The sequence below is a fragment of the Eleginops maclovinus genome, chromosome 19 (assembly GCF_036324505.1).
Source record: "Eleginops maclovinus isolate JMC-PN-2008 ecotype Puerto Natales chromosome 19, JC_Emac_rtc_rv5, whole genome shotgun sequence".
NCBI lineage: Eukaryota > Metazoa > Chordata > Actinopteri > Perciformes > Eleginopidae > Eleginops > Eleginops maclovinus.
This window is the reverse complement of record NC_086367.1, coordinates 8272365-8296413: the sequence shown is the minus strand read 5'-3', so window position 1 is coordinate 8296413 and position 24049 is coordinate 8272365. Positions and strand designations below refer to the sequence as shown.

The window sequence follows — 24049 nt, the reverse complement described above, 5'->3', positions numbered from 1 at the left end:
ATCCCAGAACCACACGGGGGGACCTAGTGAATGACCTGCAGAGAGCTGGGACCAAAGTAACAGAGGCTACCATCAGTAACACACTACGCCGCCAGGGACTTAAATCCTGCAGTTCCAGACGTGTCCCCCTGCTTAAGCCAGTACATGTCCAGGCCCGTCTGAAGTTTGCTAGAGGACATTTGGATGATCCAGAAAAGGATTGGGAGAATGTCATATGGTCAGATGAAACCAAAATAGAACTTTTTGGTAAAAACTCAACTCGTCGTGTTTGGAGGAGAAAGAATGCAGAGTTGCATCCAAAGAACACCATACCTACTGTGAAGCATGGGGGTGGAAACATCATGCTTTGGGGCTGTTTTTCTGCAAAGGGACCAGGACGACTGATCCGTGTAAAGGAAAGAATGAATGGGGCCATGTATCGTGAGATTTTGTGTGAAAACCTCCTTCCATCAGCAAGGGCACTGAAGATGAAGCGTGGCTGGGTCTTTCAGCATGACAATGATCCCAAACACACCGCCAGGGCAACGAAGGAGTGGCTTCGTAAGAAGCATTTCAAGGTCCTGGAGTGGCCTAGCCAGTCTCCAGATCTCAACCCCATAGATAATCTTTGGAGGGAGTTGAAAGTCCGTGTTGCCCAGCGACAGCCCCAAAACATCACTGCTTTAGAGGAGATCTGCATGGAGGAATGGGCCAAAATACCAGCAACAGTGTGTGAAAACCTTGTGAAGACTTACAGAAAACGTTTGACCTCTGTCATTGCCAACAAAGGGTATATAACAAAGTATTGAGATGAACTTTTGTTATTGACCAAATACTTATTTTCCACAATAGTTTGAAAATAAATTCTTTAAAAATCAGACAATGTGTTTTTCTGGATTTTTTTTCCCCCTCATGTTGTCTCTCATAGTTGAGGTATATGATAAAAATTACAGGCCTCTCTCATCTTTTTAAATGGGAGAACTTGCACAATTGGTGGCTGACTAAATACTTTTTTGCCCCACTGTATGCATTACTAAAGCACACCATGTAGCTCTTTCTGGGATTAACCATTTTTATTTAAAGAGAAATGTATCCCTTTGTCTCTTGGCTCTGATTAATCATTGTGCATGATACATTGTATGCCAACCATCCTGTCTTTTTGTGAATGACATATTTCTTTCACTAAGAAAAATGAATGTTGTTGGTTCTACCCTTACTATAGCAATGCTCTTACTGTCATTTTCCCATCGCTCCTTCCTTATTGAGCCGGGGAAACTGATTACTTTCAGCCTTTTTGTTTAAGTAATATCCAAATGAGTCTATCAGCCCTTGTACAGGGTAGTTACCCTTGCTGTTTTATGGTTTCCTTTGGCACTGTGCCATCAAAACACATTATGGGACTGGGAGTTAACAGACTGATTTGATGTCTTGGAAAAAATACCACAAAATGTCCAGCAATCTGTGCACATTTTGTTGTGACAACATCCGAGCGGTCTCTGGGGACTATTTCCTGAGGAATTTCCCATAAAGCCTTGTCTACTCATCGTTCTCTATGCATACTGCTGCTCTTCTCTAGTTCCTTGTGAACTATCACCCAGCAGCTTCATAGACCATCTTGTTCATCTGAAAAACATTAGTCATCACTTCCCGTTTAATTGTAGACAAACAATTCTGGAGGTTTTGATTGGATGTATGCGACAGCAGCATTTATATTAAGGTGGAGCTGTTGAAAAGAGTATTATAAAGCCAGCCTTTTTGCTGTTTGTGAAAGAAATCATTGTTCGGGTTATGATGCATCGATAGATAAGGTTTGGACAACCGTTCAAGGTTTTTTTATTAACAGTTAAAACACAGAGTACAGAAGGCCTCAGCTGCCATTCTGTGGTCAAAAGCCACTTTTCAGTTTCACTCAATGCAAGCCCGCGAGCACTAGTGGAGAGTGGCCATGTCATCAGCCCAAGGACACTCAGCTGAGCCTTTACATACCCTACATGCTTTTGCTTTAAACACAGACAACCCTCTGATGGCCTTACATAGCCTTTTTTTTAATAAAGAAACAGGGTCATCTCAACGGTTAAAGTGACACACAGATCAAAACAACAGCAACCAACCTTGACAAAAGCTTCAGCTAACAAATGATCACAGTCTGAGTTTGTTAGTTGTTCTAAATGTGCTGCTGTCAGTCCACAGTGTGCGTATGTGTGTGATTGTGTGTGTAGAGGACCACTGGTTGAGTCAGTTCAAGGTAAAGCTTTGACCCTATGACCCTTCATTTTACTTTAGACCCACCTCAGCAGAATTGAGAGAGAGGGCTTTCATCTATGCACCTGGAGATGGGTGCTGCTTGAACCAGCATGTAGACCCCCCCCCCCACCCACATCTCTCTGAGCTAGAGGCAGTTTGGCAGCCCCTGCCTCAGCTTGTCAGGGGAGTGCACTCTGTACCCTGGGCTTGTTGCCTCAAGAGAGGCATTTTCCTGAGGGTGCTGTACTTACTCACCTCGCACTGATCCCTGATCTTCCCACTGAAGACCCTCACCCCTCTCTTCACTTCAAATGTATTTGAAGGTTAATTTTACCCTATTATAGCCTGGGATGGAGCATTGTTTTATCTCTGATTGTGAGGGTTTATTGTTTGATTCATGATCCTCACATACAGAAGGTGGTGCCAGAAACAACAATATAGTAGCTGTCTGAAGGATGTTCCACACAAAGCATGTCAGCTCGAGAAAGCTCTCTGAGTGAATTCTTGCACTAGCTCACAGTGTATATGAAAGGAAGTCAGCATATGAAAAAGTCAGACTCCCTCTGATTGGACCCATATGTGAAGGCTTTTACAGAGTCAATGACCCATAAACATTTCACCGGCTATGAAATCAGTTGATTTTGTTATTTGGACGTCATCTTTTCAGAAATGTAAGGAGTCACCGCTGCTTTGCATTATGTGAATAAAGGGAAATGGACAAGATAAATGCTTAGCAAATGAATACATACTGTATACACAAGGTAAATGAATCAAAGGATTACGTCACGCATCCTTTAACAACATAAAGCAGCGGTAAAGCTGTTTTTTAATATTGCCTTCAAACTGAAAATAAGACTGATCTCAGAGTTCTCAGGCTGTCCTAACAGTTTTCCACAATCACATTATGTCTGTGTGACCCGGTCTAAGGTGATTTACTTTGGAAGGTCATTGGCTAACAGAAATGCTGGTCGACAGCCCAAACTCTTTCTGGGGGAGTGAGCCATTCTAGAGAAAAAGGCTGATGTAGTTCTTCCTCTCCTCAGTACAGTGATGAATCTGCTCTTTGATTCCATCCAAATGCTTCCTTTATCTTTTTGGCTGGAGGTTTTTTCTATAGACTTTACTCTCAGGTGACATGCTCTGTCAAATAATGCTAAAGATCTTTGGTTGTTGTGGGTCAAAGCAGACCCTAAAGACCTTGATATAAACTGTGTTTCTCTGGATAAGAGTTCTCTAAATGCTGGTTCCCCTTACAGAATATCTTGTTAAAATACGTTTAGCAACGGGCTTAGTTGAAGATCAGATGACTTACCGCCTAAGTTCCATAAACATAACATCACTGTTGAGATGACATGTTCCAATTTCAAACAACTTGTCATTCTGCGGCTTGTAACGCCTCAAGGGTTTCAGAATGATTTCACCTTCACAGGGCTGTTTGCAGGGTCTTTACCTCATCACGGTAAGTCACTCTTTGGAAGACCAAGAGTGATTAGTGCCATCTCAAAGTTACGTTATCATTACACAGCCTCTTTAAATGAAGAGGCTGAAGGAGAGAGACTCTGACCTGCTGACTGCTGCCACTGGCTTTGTGATTGTTATCTTTGGGGCAAATGTTATATAAATCTGCCCACATGATTAAAGCTTGACAAAGGCATTCTTTTGAAATGAGTAATGTGTCCAATTATCCTTCAGGATTATTATGTGAAGGCTCTGCTGTTGACTTGAGTTAATGCAGCTGTGTATTGCATGCTTTCAAAACATTTAGAGATCTTTCAAGTAAAATGTATTCATGTACAACTTCTCCTAAATATTAACATATTTTCTTCTTTTCTACAGAGACCTGAGGTTCAACAAAATCAAGGATTTACTACCAGGTTCCTTCAAGCAATTAAAGAACCTCAATACACTGTAAGTCTTTGTCCCCGCTCCTCTTCTTTGACGTGACAAGCAGATTCTTGCTCGTTCTGCTATGGTTTCACACATGTAGGTCAGCTCGTAATCTATGAGGAATTTATTTTTCCACTTCCACCCACTGGGCTATTTATCATATGTCCAGCCTGCTGCGTGGTGCATTGCTGAGCTAATTAAAGATCTGTAATGTTTCAAATGTTTGTGTGTTTCATGGGCAACATGTTTAGCAACCTTCTTAAAATAAAGAAAAATGTGTGCATGTATGAGCTTATGCAATAATAACAGTGTTTAGACTGTTCAGCTGGCTGCTCAAATAAATCAGACACACCTTAACATTATTAAAAGGTTTTCTCCTCCATGCCTGCTGTGGCAGCTGCAAAGAAAGGTAGAAGAAAAACGCAAAAATAGGAAGAGTAAACATGCCATGTTAAAAAGTGAAGATGTGTTAATACAGTTATATTCTGTATATCCATAGTTAAAAACACGAGTTGTTGCAGGCTATTAACATAGTGGCTTAGATTTAGTTTGAAAGTAAAGAAAGTCCCTTAAAGCAGGAGAAAGCCGGCTTTTCCTATCAGCCAGCCAGCGATGTGGACGGTTGAGAGCTTTAAATCCTGAACAGCTCTTTATGGTTTCAGTCTGCAGCTCCACAGACTGAACAATATCATAACCTAAAAACCATCAGCCTTTGAAGTACAGTGACATTTCCCAATGTACTATATTACTACAAATCACAAAACTGTTGCAATTACAACTTGCAGCTGCTTTTAAATCCCAGAAAAATATGAAATTGTGTTACCAGATGACTTCAGAACGTTGACTGTGCCAGAGGTCAGGAGACAACTAATGCAAATTCCTTCATGCCATTATAATATATTTTGAATAAATAGCTTGATGTATTTCTCTTAGAATTAACCCAAACAAACTGTCCTTGTTGTTAAAAATATCCCCTGTTCACTTTTCTACAGTCTCCTCAACAACAATAATATACGAAGGATCCCCAGGGGGGCATTTGAAGACCTGGAAAACCTCAAATATCTGTAAGTTGCCCTCATGTCAATTTTGTTTCGCTTTTAAGGTCAAGTGATAGTTTCAGAAAATGTGGCAGTACCTTTTTCCTTTCAAACTTCATAGTTGGCTGTTAAAGGAGTTCACATTTGTTCCGAAAACAGAAGAGGGAGCATGGTGAAACATGTCTGACACTTTTGTTGCAGAAGAAAAACACTTATTGAGTGTAACTGAGAGACAGCTGATGTTTCTAGACTGCTCAGACAGTAGAAATGTATCAGGGCAGCGTTAAAAAAAGACATCAATAAACAGGCTCCCTTTGTCTGATCCCATCTACTTAAGTGTCTGGAAGTCGTGACCTGGAGGCAGGGTTGAGAACAGATTGTCGAGGCGTGTGTAGCCTCAAGGTTTCTGTGGGATTGTTAGTTTGCTCCCTTTGTTCGTCACTTACAGTACCATCCCACTGGCTGGAGTCGTGGTGAGAGCACTGTCTCTGCTCTGTTAGACATGGTCTGCTTTCCCTGCTTGGAACATTATGTTCCAAGTAGCTGTGATTAGACAAGGCTAGCTGTCTGCATGGCTGATAAAGTAAAATATGTAATACAATGCATGGTAAAGGTCTGTGTGTGGGAAAGAAGTAGCGTGACATCAAGGCTTTACTGTATAAGACCGTTAAGCATGCTCTTTGGGTGTGAAAATGTTGCCTTATCACAATTAATAGATATAGTCTAAACTGCCTGGATTAAGCAAACTCTCTCGCCCTGCTAGGATAGAAGAATATCATGTCATACAAACTTATTGGCCTAAACAAAGTCTGTCTCCACTTCAATATTTCCAAATGAACCGAGGGGTCACCTCCAGATCATTTGACACATGGACTGTCAAGGGGCAGCCCTACCTCTTACATCCCTGTCCAGATAATATTTAGGACAAGCACTACACACATGAGACAGGATCATAAGCAACAGCTCTGAGAGAGAGGGAGGGTAGAGGGGTTCATTGGGCTTTTGTTTTTTTCTCTCCTCATTCCACCCAAACACAAACATTTGTTCCTGGCATATACTGTATCCCTTTTGTGTGTAAGTGAACCCTGTAGCTGTTTTAACTACATGGCCCTCGCACTTAAATGTAGAGTTGATCTAAAGCCTGCACCATTGTCTCCCCTCCCCTTAGTGATTAGGCTAAGGCATCCCCCCCCCCCCCTTCATCTCCCTTCGAATTGTTTCACTATTCTCTAGCTGGGGGGCTAGATGGGATCTACCGTCTCTCCTCTTTACTTCCTTTTAACCTTTGTAAAGTCCACTCCCTGTCGTCTTTCATGTCCTCCAAACCCTAACGGCCCATGCCCCCCCTCTGCCACAGCCACCCCTATAAACAAGTCATACAGAGTTCAATGCGCCTCTTTCTGCGAGCCCTTGATTTTATTTATTTATTTTTAGTTGTTCTGTAACCTTACAACCATCTGTAATTGTCGATCAGTGCAGTGACTATAGGAACACAGATTTAGTTCCGCATCAAATCACTTGAATATAACTTTCTTAGGTCCATACTGAACCTTCTTTTAGTTTGAATGTATATTCTTGGGTTTTTGTGATCTTTAGTGATCGGACGCAGTCAGGAAGAATCCTCCTGGTTCTTAAACCTAAAATCTGTGATTAAAAAAAGAATCAAATCTATTGTCACCCAAAGTACACACATTACCCTTCCAGTTTAATTTACCATCATCAGTAATGTTTGGAATAACTCGGCATGGAAATGCAATAATCGTTTGGTTTGCTTCATTAATTGATTCCTGGTCATTTGCAACATGAATGAGGACATTGTCTCTTGCTTAGTTGGGCTTTTTGAATCATTTGACATATTACATCTTGATAAAGTCGTTTATCTTGGTATGTCTGTTTTCTTCTGCCAGGGTCTGGGTAGCGTTACCAGAGACGGGCTCTATCATTGAGAAAGGCATACAACTATAAAAGAGGATGTTTATTTTTCCATGCGTTGCGTCACTTGTACTGTGGGAAGATCTCCATCTCTCATCGTGTCTCATCATGAGTGCAGTGTTGGAGAGGGACACATGGGAGAGTAAAGGGCAGAGCCTTAGGACATTGTTTTTATAGTATCACATTTCTGTAACATGTATGATGGATGGAAAACATGTCTTTCAGTGTGCTAAAATCCCATATTAATCCTGAATATGCTGCAGTCTTTTTCAAGTTCTAATTTCCATTGATGATTGTATGTGATACACCATGTTAACATGAGGTGTGCACATATCTCAGTCTTTGGGTCTGATTGTGTAATGTAGATGTTAACCTTTACTGTTGGACTAGTGATTTCAATAAAGCAGGGAGGTGCAGTTTATACTTCATTAAAAACATAGTCTACAGTATCATATATCATGGCAACCAGACAACTGTTTTGTGATAAGATCCCCTCTTCCTTCTCTCATAATAACAAGACAGAATTCAGATGATCCTGTGTGAGTGTGTGTGTGTTACTAATGTTACTGGTTATCTCTCCTTCCAGCTATTTGTACAAGAATGAAATCCAATCAATTGACAGACAAGCATTTAAGGGGCTTGTTTCTCTTGAGCAACTGTAAGTGACCAACCTCCTCATTTACCTTTTCCTTCTGCTCGACCACACTGCTCCTCTCCCCCTACTGTCTCTCCGTCTATAAAAAACCTCTAGCACCCACTCCCACCCATTCCCGAGAGATTGCTAAACAACTGTTCATGAACCCTGGTAAGGTCAGCATTGTTACATGTCATGTGATGCATTTCACAAATATTGGCATCTTTCTTGAGCTGTTATGAGCGTTGTATGACATGACTGTGTGGGCCTTACCCAGTGGTCATGATGTTCAATTTTCATAACCGTGTCACTTCCCACCTCCACCCCCTGCGTGCGCCCCTCTATCCACTTTTCCACCGCCACCATGCATGCCGTGTGTGCACCCACCCTTGTATGCCGCGCTGACCCTCTTTGACCCTTTTTGCATGAGTCGCATGTCTTGTGGTCAGGACGACAGATATTTGCCACCCCTATGCAAAGCCCAGAGCATGACACCCAGCCTCATGCTGCTAGTAGTGTTGTGCTTGAGCTGCTGCTTCAGAGCAAAGCTTGACTTGCAGTGCGTGTCTCCTGCTACTGCAGAACGTCCGCTGGGCTCCGATCTGCTGCTCTAAGTGTTTTGAGAACCCTTTAGTGCATAATGTGTGTTAAGTCTGTGTGATGACATGTAATTGCTTCCTGTGAGTCTTTAAACACACCTGTTTTTTCTTGAAACCGTACTTGCATGTTTGACAAGAACAACACATTAGCCAATGTCGTTTGATGTTGTATGAATTGTGATTATAGAATTGTACAAGATTTCTTTCCCAGTTTGTCAAAAAACCATTGTGTCATAATTATAACTAAACTGGTTGATTTGCACTTTTTTTTTTTAGCAGATTAAGGATTTCTGTTCTCTTATTGGAGGCGATTACTTATTTAACAGAGCAACACAAATTCACCAAGTCAGAGCAACCCCTACATCGGGCTCCATGCATGGCAGCTGTTTTGAGTTTTGCCGCAATAATGAAGGGTTTTATATGCGGGTGACAAGCTCTGGGCCAGATTGCATATACTTTAATCGTTCTTCAGCCTTAAGTCACATTCTTCTTAATAATAGCCCCAGCTCTCTGTTGTGTTTTATCAACAGGCCAGTTAGGTTGTTAGGGATCACAAAGTAACACACACACACAGATGCAAAGTAAGACATTCTCTAATTCTCTACAGATAAAACAATGCTGATTTATTTTAATTTTATCACTATCTAAAGTTGTTCTAACAGCAAAGTCGATCTCAAATAGTAATGAAAGTGTAATGAAAAAGAATGGGATGTTCTCTGAAAACTAGAGGGGTATTGTGACTTAAAAATGAACTTAGTGCTGTCTTGATTAAACCGTTGTGTCTTTCTGCTTATCTGCATTTTGTTGTTTTCTGTCCAGGCTCCTTTCAACACTAGGCAACACCCAAAGATAAAATGTTGGATGTACAGTACAGCTTTTAAAAGTACAGAAACAAATCAACAGTTGAGATACACTTAAAGAAACAACTAAAATGGACTTTCTAGTGTTGAAGACATCCAGAGGAATTTAGCATTATATTTAACACTCTATGCTGCTTCAGTTTCTCTGTGTCTGTGTTGTTGCTGCAGCTCCTTTGACTGTGCTTTCCCTGTCCAAACAAACCAACTGAATCCTTACAGTTACCAACCTGCCATCACTTTGATTTCCCTGACATTTCATTTCTTAGCCTCTGCTTTGATTTATGTTTTCTCAGCTCAGAGGCTTTTTGGAGCATAAATTGTGTTTGCGTTCCATGAGGTATTCGCTGTTCCTGCTTTTCACCTGTGGGCAATCTCATGTCAAACTTCAGCCATATATTTTCATACCCAGTACATCAACTGTCCAAGATGGATGTGCAAATTCCTCCTGTCACCTTTTTTTTAAACTATTTTTGGGTATTTTGAAGTGCAAGGGATAGACAGGTGAACAGAAAAAAAGTAGAAAACGATTTTTTTTAAAACAGTTTTCTAATTAAAACACCTTAGGCCCTTCTAGAACAATGAACTTATATTTAGTCGGACAGGGATCCTTAATCCAGTTTGACTGTGCTTTGTCTATGCTCTGTTCTTCTCCAGGTACCTACACTTCAACAACATTGAGTCGCTGGAATCAGAATCATTCACTCACCTACCAAAGCTGGAGCGACTGTAAGTTCACCCTTTCTGACCTTTTCAACCTAAATGCTCAATTTAAGCTAATTTAAAAAGATCCAACACAGCAAATGGGTTCACCAGGGCAACTCCTAGAAACCATAAAGCAATAACTGGCGAGATGGACTTATTATAAAATCAGGCAGGTCAAGATTCTGAACCTATATTTGGTTCCCATGACATTCATTTATTTTCAGCTGTGAGATGATGCAATTGTCCTTTCCCTCCGTGGTTTATTTGTTGAACAGATGACTTAGGACCTATGTCGGGAAATATATTGGATTTGTGTTATTTTCTAATCATGCTGCTTCCAAAAATACTCGCATTGGGACAATCAGTCAGAGAAAAATAGACCAGGGGGGCTGAATGAGATCACGACTGTGTCACTCAGAAACCTGGATCAAACTGCGGGGTCGAGAACGAATCTCGACCTCATTAAACACGGAGCTGAGCTATTTGCCTCCACAGATAGGAATCAATCAGAACATCACTGATGATATACTACCGTGTATCGCTTCTATTGGAATAGGTTCCTCCAACTCTGTAGTTTAACTTCAGTCATCGTGATTTACTACATGTAGAGTTTTCCCTTGGAATCTGGATAAGGTGTTCCTAATGGAGCAGTGTGGCATCCAGCAGCCAGGTTGTTAATTGAATATTGAATGCTGTATCATAAACCCCGCCTTCTGCTGATGATCACCGTGGCTGTATGAGACTCTGTAAGTCAGTACTGGATTTGTGACTTGGTGGTGCAACCTGGCACCCTGGTTATTATAAGCTAACGAAAACCAAACGTTCTTAGTTTAAGGGGAATATACACAGTAAAAAAGTGTTACAAATATCTTACATCTATACAGGTCCCTTTTAAATCCTGCACGCTACTTCAAAATGAAATAGTGATATTAATATTGTTGTCTCTGACCACAATTATACATAACCACATGCATACCATTGATTCAGAAATGTAGCTGTGGTTCTTCTGTGATGTTTAATATCAGAACCAGAATACTTTATTCCTGGAGCATATTGGGTTTCGTTAAAGTTGCTCCATTTTAGAATAGAATAAAAAAACAATAAAAGTATGAATGTGCAATAAAAAGATAAAATGAAAAAAAGAATCCAGATATTTATATAAAGATAAGAAGTCAAAGTAAACCTGTCAGCAATGCCTACATACGTTCAGGATATGAGCTTTCTTGACAGCGTGCAGATGTGATGGTGCTTCTCAAACGCTCTACCAGATGTCTGAGGGTTGCAGGAGCCCTGTTAAATTCCTGTTTCATTATCCCTGTTTATGGGCCAGTGGCTGCCCAGTTCATCCATACTTCCCAGTCACTGAGGAGGGAAAGAAGAAGGAGAGACACCTGCAAACCAGGGGGGGAAGGGGAGGGAAGGAATTCCCTGATGCACAGTCTGAGTGGCTTGTTGGGGAATATCTCCATAGTCAAAGCAGAAGTGGCCAGTGTATGTAGATGGGTTTCTACAACTTGGGATGGAGGATGAAATAATGCATCGAACATCCTCCTGACCCTCTGTAGCTGTTTAAGATTTTTGGGGGGAAGTTTAGTACAGAGCCTTCCATAAACAGGGACATGTTTTGATGTCTACTTATAGCAGAACAATATAAGTCTCCGGGGGCGTCCAGTGGAACCTTAATGTCTGGGGAAATAATCATGTTTGTGTCCATTATGAAAAATGAAATGATATTAACAAAGCGCACACACTCCATATTTGTTCCACTATTAAAAAAATGTATTTCTGAAAAATGTTCTGTCTTTCACTCAGGTTTTTGCACAACAACAGAATCACCCAGCTAGTCCCGGGAACCTTCTCTCACCTTCAGTCCATGAAGCGATTGTAAGTAAAAAAAAAAGTGTCCCTCAAACATCTGTGTTTAAATGCATGTCTCTATCCATTTCTGTAGCTTACTCCCATGACACCCATTATCAAGTGGGGCCTGTTTTCTGTTTCATGCCAGGTAACCACACTCCAGTGTTCTCACACTCTGGCTGCAAGGTGCTTTCTATCATAAGTCTCTCAGCCCTCCCCGCAGTTTTGAGTTTTGAGTGAGCTGCAGCGGGGATAAAAAACTGTGTAGTGTATTCCATTTAAATTGTAATATTCATCTTTTCAAAATATGCTTAATTTTCCCAGTAATATGAGAATTGTGGTCTTACAACATGAGGACTATTATCTTTAAACTCTAACCTCCTGCAGCCCACAGGCAGTGTAGAAACATCCACAGTTTGGCCTCATCCCATGAAGGACCATTTAAGTATTTGTCAGATCCTAGGCCAGAACTTGAACATATACTAAAAGAAACTGCAGCAGACTGGCATTGGCTTCACTCTGATCATGACTCTTTAATGTCAGAGGAAATATATAATATGTATAAATGATCACAAAGACACTTAAAGGTAAAGCGGGACGCACTATCCAATAGAGCTTAGACGGATAAATCTTCTGGAACACTTATTATGGATAAAAGAAAAATTGTATTAGAACTGAAAGCTGGATCATTAAATAGAATAAATGCCAAACAGAGAGAGTTTCCCACGGCAGGAGGAGAGTGTCTTCCAATATGTCCCTGCTGAGCCCCACTTATTGGACTGAGTGGGCCTAGCCATGCCAGAGCAGTTTTAGTTCATTTACACTGCTGCTGGTACAAGTTCACAGCTACATTTCAGTATAACAGCTTTAACATGAACCAATTTCTTACTTGCTATGTGTCTGTGCATGTTATCTGTGTGTTTAGGCGACTGGATTCCAATTCGTTAAACTGTGACTGTGAGCTGCTGTGGCTGGCTGACCTGCTGAAACAGTATGCTGAGTCGGGAAATGCCCAGGCTGCTGCCACTTGTGATTATCCAAGCCGCCTGCAGGGCAGATCGGTGGCAACACTCACCGCCCAGGAACTCAACTGTGGTACGGAGAAAATAACCACACCTTCCACTGAACATGGCAATCCTGAAATATAAAGGCTGTGTGTTTAGATTAGCGTGTAAAGGCAGATCTATCTTGTTTTACCCCGGCTGTCCACTGTTTTAACTCTCCCTGTATTACCCTACGCCCTGTAAGGTGTCCTTGGATGCTATGAAAGGCGCCCTCCAAATAAAATGTATTATTATTATTATTTTTTATTATAAAAGCAGGGTTTTTATCTCCACATCATTAACACCACCAAATACAGTCGGCACAACATTTGCACAAAGCAACACAAGATGTCTTTACTTTAGTTATACATTGGAAGTTTAGTATTAAACTGAGAGGAACACATATCAGGGCAGCATACATGAAGCCATAGATGTTTGCATAGCAGCTTGCGTGTGGTTTCCATGTTCTTATTTCTGTACATACTATCTTCATTTAATCCATAACTAAGTCCACATTCAAAACCTGCAGTGTTCCTGTCAGCAGAGAGCATGTATGGGTAGTCACCCTGAGTCACTCGTGCAGACACAGGTGTATCCTCTCTTTGTGTCTGACGTCTGTGGGAACACAGCTGTTTCACTCCTCATACATCACCAGCTGTGTCTCTGGTCTGGATGAAATGTCAGTCGGGACCCTCTTTGGCCTCTGATCTCTTCAGTGTCAGACCACCAGCAGCTGCTCAGCCTGTGTATGATATGTATGCTTGTGTTATGGGGTGTGATGGGGGAGTCCTAAGCTTTTGTCATTTGTTCTTTTTTTTACAGTTTGCTATTGATATAGGGTAGAGACAGATCAACACTATATATGTGAAGAAAAACAGCGATGATTAGGTTAGATCAAATGTGATTACATTCTATAAGCAAAGGTCAGATGATACCTGACAGCAAATGCCAGATAATACAGATACACATCTGGAAGACTGCCTTTATATCTTTTGCTGCAAATGTTATTTTCAAATAGTGTAATGAAAACAAACAACATTACACACAGAATAACACAGCAGTGCAGATTAACAGTTACTATTAACACAACAAATGTCTATAGTTTACCTTGGGTGGAGAACTTTTTGCAAACTTTCAATCCAAAGGGAAATATGCTTAACCACAGGGTAAATTATATTGGTACCGTTAAACACTGCATATGAAAAAATCACTGTAAGTCTGCGTGGCAGATTTCCAGTTGGTTCCTATACCCGGTGGTTGGCTCCTGCAGTAAATCTCACTGCTTCATCTCAGGGTTTCCTCCAGCTCCCACTGAACGCTTCAGTCTGAGCCAGGCAGCTGACTGTAAGCCAACCACACTTAATTCTCAGCAGCTAATTTGATGGCACCAACTTGCCCGTTCTTGCTCAACGTTACCCCATCCACTTCATCTGTCTGCATATCAGGGCAGCAGAGGACGAATGTCTAATTCAAAACACCCTGGAAGTCATTCCACACCTCCCTCTGTACCTCCCTCCCTCCCTGTACTCCCTTTTTGCCCCTGTAAACGAGGTGGAACAATGCATGGCAGGTCGAGCAGCTGTCAAAACAGCCATCCTTCTTAAAAATGAAGTGCTACCCTGCACAAGTTTTGTGATGAACCAGGCTTGCCTCCTTATTGGACCACAATGCAGGCTGGGTTACCACAAAACTGTAATTACAATCCCCAGGGTTATTTGGAGTAATTAGGTGAGAAGATGAAGATGATGGGTAGCCTACAGTTCACAAGCTTCTTATGAGTTTGTACACAGATTTACCCACATCCTACGGCTTGTTCTTTATGTAAGCGCATTGGAAAGAAGCCTTTGTAGAGGTAGTTCTGAAATGTGTCTACCGTCTGTACATTGAGTGTGTTTAGCAGGAACCACAGAAAAAAGTGTGTGCTGCTTTGTGAGGGCTGAGTGTGGGAGCTTAACTTCCTTTTGAGACAGAAGTAAACCTAATGTGTATCGTGTTTTAGGAGCTGGAAACATTTGTGGATATCCCTTACCTCAGCGTCTGTGATATCTGATGATCTGTCAGATCGCGTGTAGTTGGTGTTGTGGTTGATCATCTACATAGACTTGGCAAGGAAAGGGCCTTACATTACAGGCCGTTTCAATCATTTCCTCGAGAGTGGTTTGTATTTTCAGTGGGAGGGGGTTTCAAGTGTTAAGGCCTGCTGACTATATTGGGTTATAAATTAGACTACTCTGCGGCTCAGGCTAATGAACTGACAGTGTCACTTGCCCTCAATGGCTCGGTAAATATGCCCAGACAGGATAGTCTACTATTTGTCTTTACTGTTGAGAATGTCTGCCAAGGCATGATGATCAGCTACAGACTCCCTGCTAGCATCATTGAAAGGACTAAACCAATTCACAAGAGGCTCAGTTCAAAGAACAGACTGATGGACTCAGCATACTGTACAGGGACTCATAAATGTACATTCTGTGTATAGTAATGTTCCCATGCTTGTCTCTGTTCCTCCAGAGGTACCCAGGATCACATCGGAGCCGCGGGATGTGGATGTGACCTCAGGGAACACTGTTTACTTCACCTGCAGGGCCGAAGGAAACCCAAAACCACAAATCATCTGGCTCAGGAACAAGTAGGGCACTTAAACACACATAATATGTAATGTTTGCTTATAAGCGTGTCAATCAAATGAATTACAAAATGATATGTTTGGTGCGATGCATTGCTGTCATTCAGTCAGCTTTTCCCAGTTAGGACCCGGTGGTTTACAATGTCTAATCGGTTGATATGTGTGTCTCTATGCCCTCCTGATAGCAATGCTCTAAATATGCGTGATGACAGCCGTCTGAACCTGCTGGAAGACGGGACACTGATGATTCAGAACACCAGGGAGACAGACCAGGGAGTCTACCAATGCATGGCCAAAAACGTGGCCGGGGAGGTCAAGACTTCGGAGGTCACGCTGCGATATTTTGGAGCCCCCTGTAAGTTGCTGCTTTTAATGTCAACCTCTGCTTATCACAGGAGAATTTTATTCACTTCTAAACCTGCTTTGTGAACATTTCATGCAGACTCGATCCCAATCTGGCGGTGTCGAGGTTTATTAACCTACAGCGCAGATTAAACTGGAAAACTCTGACTGGCACTTGCTTCCCGAAAAGTGATCTTCTTGACAAAAACGATGTCCACTCTTACGTTCAGATCCACATACCAACATTGATGGACTGCATTTGATAGCTTGATGGAAATTAGTTCTCCTGGTTTATTGTGGAGTCATTGGGGGTCATGCTATACACACTTTGAGGAGGGCTCAGACCTCTTCCAAGGCCAACGCTGCATTCCCCTAGCAGGAAATTCGCTCTTCCGTTTGTACATGAGCTCTGAGTCATAAAGTGTTAACAACACAAACCCTTCAAAGAAGATGTGTTTATTTAATTCAGTTGAAAACACCATTTATCCAGAACCTTTACCGTCGACAACATTTCTTGGGGATTATTCTGACACCACACTGTGTGACAAATGCCTTCTCTTCCAATTTCAGTGAATGTGAAATAATGATTTTTTTACCTCTCCCCTGTGAGCCAGATTCCTTTAAAACCTTTAGTTTTTTTCATGTTTGATCTTTGTCTGTTATCAGAACAGAGCAAGGTGTCTGCACGTTGAGCAGCACCTAAGCAACCCTCACAGTTCAGCAGGTCGAATAACTGGGATGTCTCACTGAGCTGTGAGCAAAGCCTGCTGGCTTTTATGTCAAATTTTCCTTTGGCATTTTTACACTAAGAGACAAGCTCACACAAATACATTCTGTCTAGCTCTGTCCAGACAAACACACACACTTACACATTACTCACACATCCATCAGTCACAGTAACATATCTGTCCCTGTGGGAGATTAGCACGGCTGTCTTTAGGTGACCCAAGGGTCATCGCCGGGGTGATGGATGGCCTTAGTGACGACCCCTTGTAAAGAAACGGTTTGAGAGCAGATGTTGTGCATTTCCTGTCTCAGTGTGATGTAAACAGCAGGCCTCTCACTGTGTACATACAGTACTTCCTCTGACTGTAATCACTGGCCAAATATGGACAGGACCCCACCAAATGTTGTCATACACGTGGGAGTTGGTTTTAGCAGTTTTTGTTGACAGAAATATACACAGATGATCTTTGTGCAGAAACTGGCCTTTCAAATGCACATTTCTCAATACTTTTTGACCATTGCGCAAACATTAAACCACAATAACCTCTCTCCTAATTGATCTAACACAGTTTCCACGTTTCCCCCTCCCCCTTTTCTTTCAGCACGGCCAAATTTTGTGATCCAGCCGCAGAACACGGAGGTGCTGGTGGGAGAAAGTGTGACCCTGGAATGTAGTGCCACCGGCCAGCCGCAGCCCCGCGTCTCTTGGACCAAGGGCGATCGGACACCCCTGCCCAACGACGCTCGCATCAACATCACCCCCTCTGGAGGGCTTTTTATCCAGAACGTGGTCCAGGCTGATGGGGGACAGTATACCTGTTTTGCCTCCAATAATGTTGATACCATACACGCTACAGCATATATCATCGTACAAGGTAGGAACCCAATTTTCTCTTCGGTGGAGAGTGTTTTACTTTCCTTCAAATGCTCTAAGAAACGGCAACTTTGGACTCTTTAAAAGCCAGTAAAAATCAAAAACTGTTTTTATTTATTCGAATGAAGTGCATCTTACAGAATGACACATGATCTCTTAGGACATTTGGACCAATCACCTCAGATGATCTGACCCAATACAAAGTTATTTGAATTGAAGACTCTCTACTCCGCTGGCATTGTGTCCTCTCACTGCAAGGACAGTGTTCAATGACAGAAGCCTCTCCATGCCACTCAAATGTGATGAATTCCCTTTTGCAATTGTTCTGGACCTTTTAGTTGTCAGCCTCTATATACCTAACATGTTTGAATGTAAATATGTCTATTAGTGTGTCGTAATCAGTTTGAGATTTCATTTTGACAAAATTAATGTTTTCTTGGCTCATATTACCTGTCACAAGTTCTCCTACTGATCCCCTTATCCCCTGGACGTATATTTTCACCATCAACTGTTTGAAATCAAGTTTTTTTTTTTTTTTTTTACTTCTGCCCCAGCAATCCCACAGTTCACGGTCACACCACAGGACCAATCAGCACTGGAGGGTCACACAGTGGACTTCCCCTGTGAGGCAAGTGGTTACCCCCAGCCAGTGATTGCCTGGACACGTGGGGGCAGTCCATTACCCCTTGATCGCCGCCATGTGGTCCTGTCTTCCGGTACTCTCCGCATCACTCGAGTGGCAGCCCATGATGAGGGCCAGTATGAGTGTCAGGCAGTCAGCCCTGTGGGGACTGTGCGCACCGCCGTGCAGCTCAGCATCCAGCAGAGAGGTAAGGATGCAGGGTGAGGCTTCAGAATAATGTAAACGATGGGGCATAATTATAAAGCAAACAATGCTTGAGCTCAACATTACCTTATGTAATGTGCAGTTCACTTAAAGTGGGAGAGAAGATGGAGCCATTCAGCTGCTGGTTGAAATGCACTGCAGTCATTCAAAAGTCAAACTTTGGCTACACAGTTGAAGCTGATGCCACGGCTCAGCACAGGCCGCACTGCACTCCCCAGGATTAAAATGGGCATAAGGCAGGTGGCAATAGAAATGATATCATACACAGGCTAGTGTGACTGCTGAAAGACCCTCTTCAAACACACACAATGTAGGAGGAGGGGAGGGGAAGTGGTAGTTGATCAAATGAGTTGTGCAGAACTCTTTTCAAAGCCAACTTGTTCACACACAAATCTTCAATTGAACATTTACAGTGCAGGTAATGCATCTTTATTTGCCTGTACGGCTACCTCACCACACTGCATGTGCATACCGTATGTGTTTGCATGTTTGTTTGTTCTGAAGGAGGCAAATGGAAGTGTGTGTGTGTGTGTGTGTGTGTGTGTGTGTGTGTGTGTGCGTGTGCGTGTGCGTGTGTGTGTAAAATTACAGGCTTGACATAGGAAAGCATGGCACTCTGTAATCCTGAGATGACACCATGTTTTCCATGTAGTAATGGCTGTTAACATGGCACAAAGTACATGTTGCATAATGGCCCCCACACTGTTAAAGCACAGAACAAGCCCACAACCATGCTGTATGATAGATGCCTTATTCTGAGAGTGACGTGCAGGAGAGTAGACAAAGCATTAGGAGAAAGTGAAAGGCTATTTGTTTTTCTTCTCTGGAAGTAAAGCTTGTTTCCATTCCACAGTGATTTTAAGTTTATTAAAAATGTTTTGATCGGGACTGCCAACTGACCATTACTTCACCAGTGGTGGATCTTTAACTGTCCATTAAAGGTGAAAATGCTTAAAATACAAATAATACTTGCCTTTTCAATTTGGCTGTGTTTACATCCCAGATTTCTCTGTGCTTTGATGCTGTCGACTGCAGTGAACCCTGTGTTTTCGAAAGTTCAACTTTGATTTAAAAGCAGTTAATTAGTGTCAGACCATGTGTCAGACAGCTATGAGACTGCCTCCCGTCCCACCGTGTGTTTCCAAAACTTGTGGGATTTTCCCAGGCTGACTGCTGCCTGCTACATGGGAACCTTGAAGGAATTTGATCATTGTGTGTGTGTGTGTGTGTAGTTGTGTGTGTGTGTGTGTGTGTGTGTGTGTGTGTGTGTGTGTGTGTGTGTGTGTGTGTGTGTGTGTGTGTGTGTGTGTGTTGGGGGTTAGTTAAGTGGTTTGTGATTGCTGACCAACTTAATCTCTGTTAAAAATGGAAAACAGCTGTTAATGTCCGTTGTCCTGTATTCTGTTTGTTAAAGTGTATCATTTAAAAGGCTCACTAAAGTAAAAAGGGAAAACATTGAAGATGAGTTGATGAATGACAGAAAATGTGTTCCACCGTTAGTAACTGCTCATCACATTATTTGCTACCACATGAAGCAATGAATTATTTGGTTTTAGAATCCAGATTGTCTTGAGTATTATTACACACACTCTGAGTGTGTATGTGAATTATCTTGTTGCATAAGCAGACAGTCAAATGCTTAGGTTAAATCTTAGAGTTCTTGCTGTGATTGAACATGAAATGCAGTTGAAATGTACATACTTTGATCACTGGTGCATAATCATTAACACATGCGTATGTGTGTGTGTATGTTTTAACTCATTCAGTAACGCCTGTTTTCACAAATGCTCCAAGGGACCTGACGGCAGAGTCTGGCCAGGACGTCCAGATTCCCTGCAGCGCTCAGGGCCAGCCTCAGCCTGTGCTCACCTGGAACAAGGTTAGATGATAAAGGTCCTCTGGCCTGAGTTTATATAGAGGAGACCTCCGCGAATATTTTTGCTCCTGGTAAAAACCTTTTGAGCGATTGAAATCAACCGGAGATGCTAACTGCAATGACACACTCTCCTCATCCAAGGCTTCTCCAACATCACCAAACTCTTAGGTTATTGTTTTGAGAGACCCCTAGTGGAAGAACTTCACATATCGTGTATTTTATTGCAAGTAATGACTATGAAATTACTCATTGATTAAGGGTAAGTTTAATCTGAAATGTCCGTCCAAAAACATCTGCTGTATAAGAACCGTCCCACACAACAGGTCCCATCTGCAAGGCTCTTAATCAGTGTCTTGCAGTTTGATACACACCTATATACAGTGGGGCAAAAAAGTATTTAGTCAGCCACCAATTGTGCAGGTTCTCCAATTTAAAAAGATGAGAGAGGCCTGTAATTTTCATCATAGTTACACTTCAACTATGAGAGACAGAATGGGGGAAACAATCCAGGAAATCACATTGTAGGATTTTTAATGAATTAATTGGTAAATTCCTCGGTAAAATAAGTATTTGGTCACCTACAAACAAGCAAGATTTCTGGCTCTCACAGACCTGTAACTTCTTCTTTAAGAGGCTCCTCTGTCCTCCACTCGTTACCTGTATTAATGGCACCTTTTTGAACTCGTTATCAGTATAAAAGACACTTGTCCACAACCTCAAACAGTCATACTCTAAACTCCACTATGGCCAAGACCAAAGAGCTGTCAAAGGAGACCAGAGACAACATTGTAGACCTGCACCAGGCTGGGAAAACTGAATCTGCAATAGGTAAGCAGCTTGGTGTGAAGAAATCAACTGTGGGAGCAATTATTAGAAAATGGAAGACATACAAGACCACTGCTAATCTCCCTCGATCTGGGGCTCCACGCAAGATCTCACCCCGTGGGGTCAAAATGATCACAAGAAAGGTGAGCAAAAATCCCAGAACCACACGGGGGGACCTAGTGAATGACCTGCAGAGAGCTGGGACCAAAGTAACAGAGGCTACCATCAGTAACACACTACGCCGCCAGGGACTTAAATCCTGCAGTTCCAGACGTGTCCCCCTGCTTAAGACAGTACATGTCCAGGCCCTTCTGAAGTTTGCTAGAGGGCATTTGGATGATCCAGAAGAGGATTGGGAGAATGTCATATGGTCAGAAGAAACCAAAATAGAACTTTTTGGTAAAAACTCAACTCGTCGTGTTTGGAGGAGAAAGAATGCAGAGTTGCATCCAAAGAACACCATACCTACTGTGAAGCATGGGGGTGGAAACATCATGCTTTGGGGCTGTTTTTCTGCAAAGGGACCAGGACGACTGACCCGTGTAAAGGAAAGAATGAATGGGGCCATGTATCGTGAGATTTTGAGTGAAAACCTCCTTCCATCAGCAAGGGCACTGAAGATGAAGCGTGGCTGGGTCTTTCCGCATGACAATGATCCCAAAAACACCGCCAGGGCAACGAAGGAGTGGCTTCGTAAGAAGCATTTCAAGGTCCTGGAGTGGCCTAGCCAGTCTCCAGATCTCAACCCCATAGAAAATCTTTGGAGGGAGTTGAAAGTCCGTGTTGCCCAGCGACAGCCCCAAAACATCACTGCTTTAGAGGAGATCTGCATGGAGGAATGGGCCAAAATACCAGCAACAGTGTGTGAAAACCTTGTGAAGACTTACAGAAAACGTTTGACCTCTGTCATTGCCAACAAAGGGTATATAACAAAGTATTGAGATGAACTTTTGTTATTGACCAAATACTTATTTTCCACAATCATTTGAAAATGAATTCATTAAAAATCCTACAATTTGATTTCCTGGATTTTTTTTCTCATTCTGTCTCTCATAGTTGAGGTATACCTATGATAAAAATTACAGGCCTCTCTCATCTTTTGAAATGGGAGAACTTGCACAATTGGTGGCTGACTAAATACTTTTTTGCCCCACTGTATGCTATCTCCCAGGGTCATGAACTCTAGTTTTGTCCCTCCCCCCGCCCTCTTCCAGGATGGTGTACAGGTGACAGAGAGTGGCAAGTTCCACATCAGCCCTGAAGGTTTTCTAGAGGTGAAGGACGTGGGCACTGCTGATGCCGGACGCTACGAGTGTGTCGCCCGCAATCCCATCGGCTACCAGGTGGCCAGCATGGTGCTCACTGTGACGGGTAAAAAACATCTCATGCCAACAGCACATAACCATGAAAAAGGAATCGGGAATATAAAACAGAAAATGTGAAAATATTTAGTAAGCTGTGTGAGCTGTAAGCTTTTCGCTGTGTGAGTTGATGTTTCCTCCTGAGACTCCTCAGCTCAGACCACAGCAGTCCATTGGTGAACTATAAAGTGTATCAATGCGCTCTGTTGTTGTTGGAGTCTCTTAGTCCTCACGTCACACACTCCCTCTATTTCATGGCACACTTAGGTGAAAGACTCTGCCATAAATGTGATGTGTCAGTGTACAGCACCTTCAAGTCACCTACAGTAGCCTTAGCTCTATATCCCACTTTGTCACTTCAATGTGTTTTTATCTCTGATTGCTTAAGGTTTGTTAGAGCATAGAATCAAGTGGCACTGGTTTAAATAGCAAAAATACTTATTTTGTAAACATTTAAATGAACAGTTGAATGAAACTTTGGACAAAACTGACTAAAACCAGAAAATGAGAAAGTGGAAAATAAATGCTTTGGTATCTGCTTTCCCATGTGTCTCTGTGCGGCAGTTCCTGCCATCAGCAGAGAGGGAGACACCTTTGTGAGCACGTCCATTGAACAAGCAATCCGTAATGTGGACAGCGCTATTGAGTCGACAAGAAGACGTCTCTTTGATGGGTAAGTTTTGAGAAGCTCATACAAGAATGGTGTGTTTATGGTGTGAGCAAAAAAAGTGTGCTTTTAATATTTCTTTATGCAAAGATCATTTTAAAAACAAATTATCTTAAAAACAATTGCATCTGTGATATAGATTTAGCAAGATTTTAGCACTAATCTTCAACATTTTTGTCATTAGTCATTACACATTTGGACTTAATGAACTATGTTTTCCTGCACAGACTCAGCCCAGAGCTCAAGCTCATGGGGCCTCAGTTAGGATACAGACATTTCTTGTCTCGCATCATCTTGGCACATGACTTGCATGTTCTGAGTCTGAGTCAGAGCCTTCAGGGAAAGACAGTGGCCATTCAAAAGAGCTGCTGATATTACTGCTCTTTCCTGTCTCAGTGCACAAGGTTTGGAGTTTTACATTGCAAATCCAAATGCTTCAATTAAAAACGGTGCCTTAGGGAAGGGCATTTATTCAACCAGTTATTCTAACAGCTGCAGTCAATATTTGTGACTGCTTGTTTACAGTTTTTAAAATCTCTATTACATCAGAGCATCATTATACTCACAGTCGGGATGATGAAGGAAATGATGTAGTCTTTGTATAACCAGTGCAGCTTTCACTGCACTCTGTCCCTGTTACAGTTATAGGTGACCTTAATATCGCTCATAAGTGTTTCCATCTTGTTGAATGATGTGGTTAGCAGCTGTGTTTTATTGGCATGTACACACACACACACACACACACACACACTCTCTGCCCACACATGCATGCACAAATACAGTGCACAAACACATACAGAAGAGAAAGGCACACATGAACACACAGATGAGGGGATTTCCAGCTCTCTTTAATGACTCTCACAGATTAAGAGGCAGCCTCCTCCTTGGCTGTTGGCACCAGGCTTTTTAAACATGGTTTAGAAACCAGAATGACATTGGAGCCTCTGGATCAAAGGTAGTAGCACTTGTTACTCAGATCCTAAAGCTCATTGGCAGTGTTGCTGCTCACTGTGAGACCGTTAGACCTTGCGTGTTGTTTGTTGATGGCAGCAGCTGTTCATTATAGAAACTAATTGCATCTGTGTATCCAGCTTTTTCAAATGATCAAAACCAAACTCCATTTAAGGCAGC

General features: G+C 42.2%; 1 protein-coding gene across 2 annotated transcripts in view; it reads left to right on the top strand.

The window, feature by feature from the left end:
• LOC134881768 (peroxidasin) overlaps positions 1 to 24049 on the top strand; it is a 43088-nt gene that overhangs the window by 6406 nt on the left and 12633 nt on the right. The window contains exons 2-14 of one of the 2 annotated variants that reach the window (XM_063909309.1): positions 4060 to 4131; positions 5103 to 5174; positions 7666 to 7737; positions 9827 to 9898; positions 11687 to 11758; positions 12657 to 12826; positions 15286 to 15403; positions 15586 to 15755; positions 17071 to 17343; positions 17897 to 18172; positions 19956 to 20068; positions 22105 to 22261; positions 22816 to 22924. In XM_063909309.1, coding sequence (XP_063765379.1) covers positions 4060 to 4131; positions 5103 to 5174; positions 7666 to 7737; positions 9827 to 9898; positions 11687 to 11758; positions 12657 to 12826; positions 15286 to 15403; positions 15586 to 15755; positions 17071 to 17343; positions 17897 to 18172; positions 19956 to 20068; positions 22105 to 22261; positions 22816 to 22924 — 1746 coding nt within the window. The remainder of the gene's footprint in view (positions 1 to 4059; positions 4132 to 5102; positions 5175 to 7665; positions 7738 to 9826; positions 9899 to 11686; positions 11759 to 12656; positions 12827 to 15285; positions 15404 to 15585; positions 15756 to 17070; positions 17344 to 17896; positions 18173 to 19955; positions 20069 to 22104; positions 22262 to 22815; positions 22925 to 24049) is intronic. The other variant, XM_063909310.1, reaches the window with a different exon arrangement.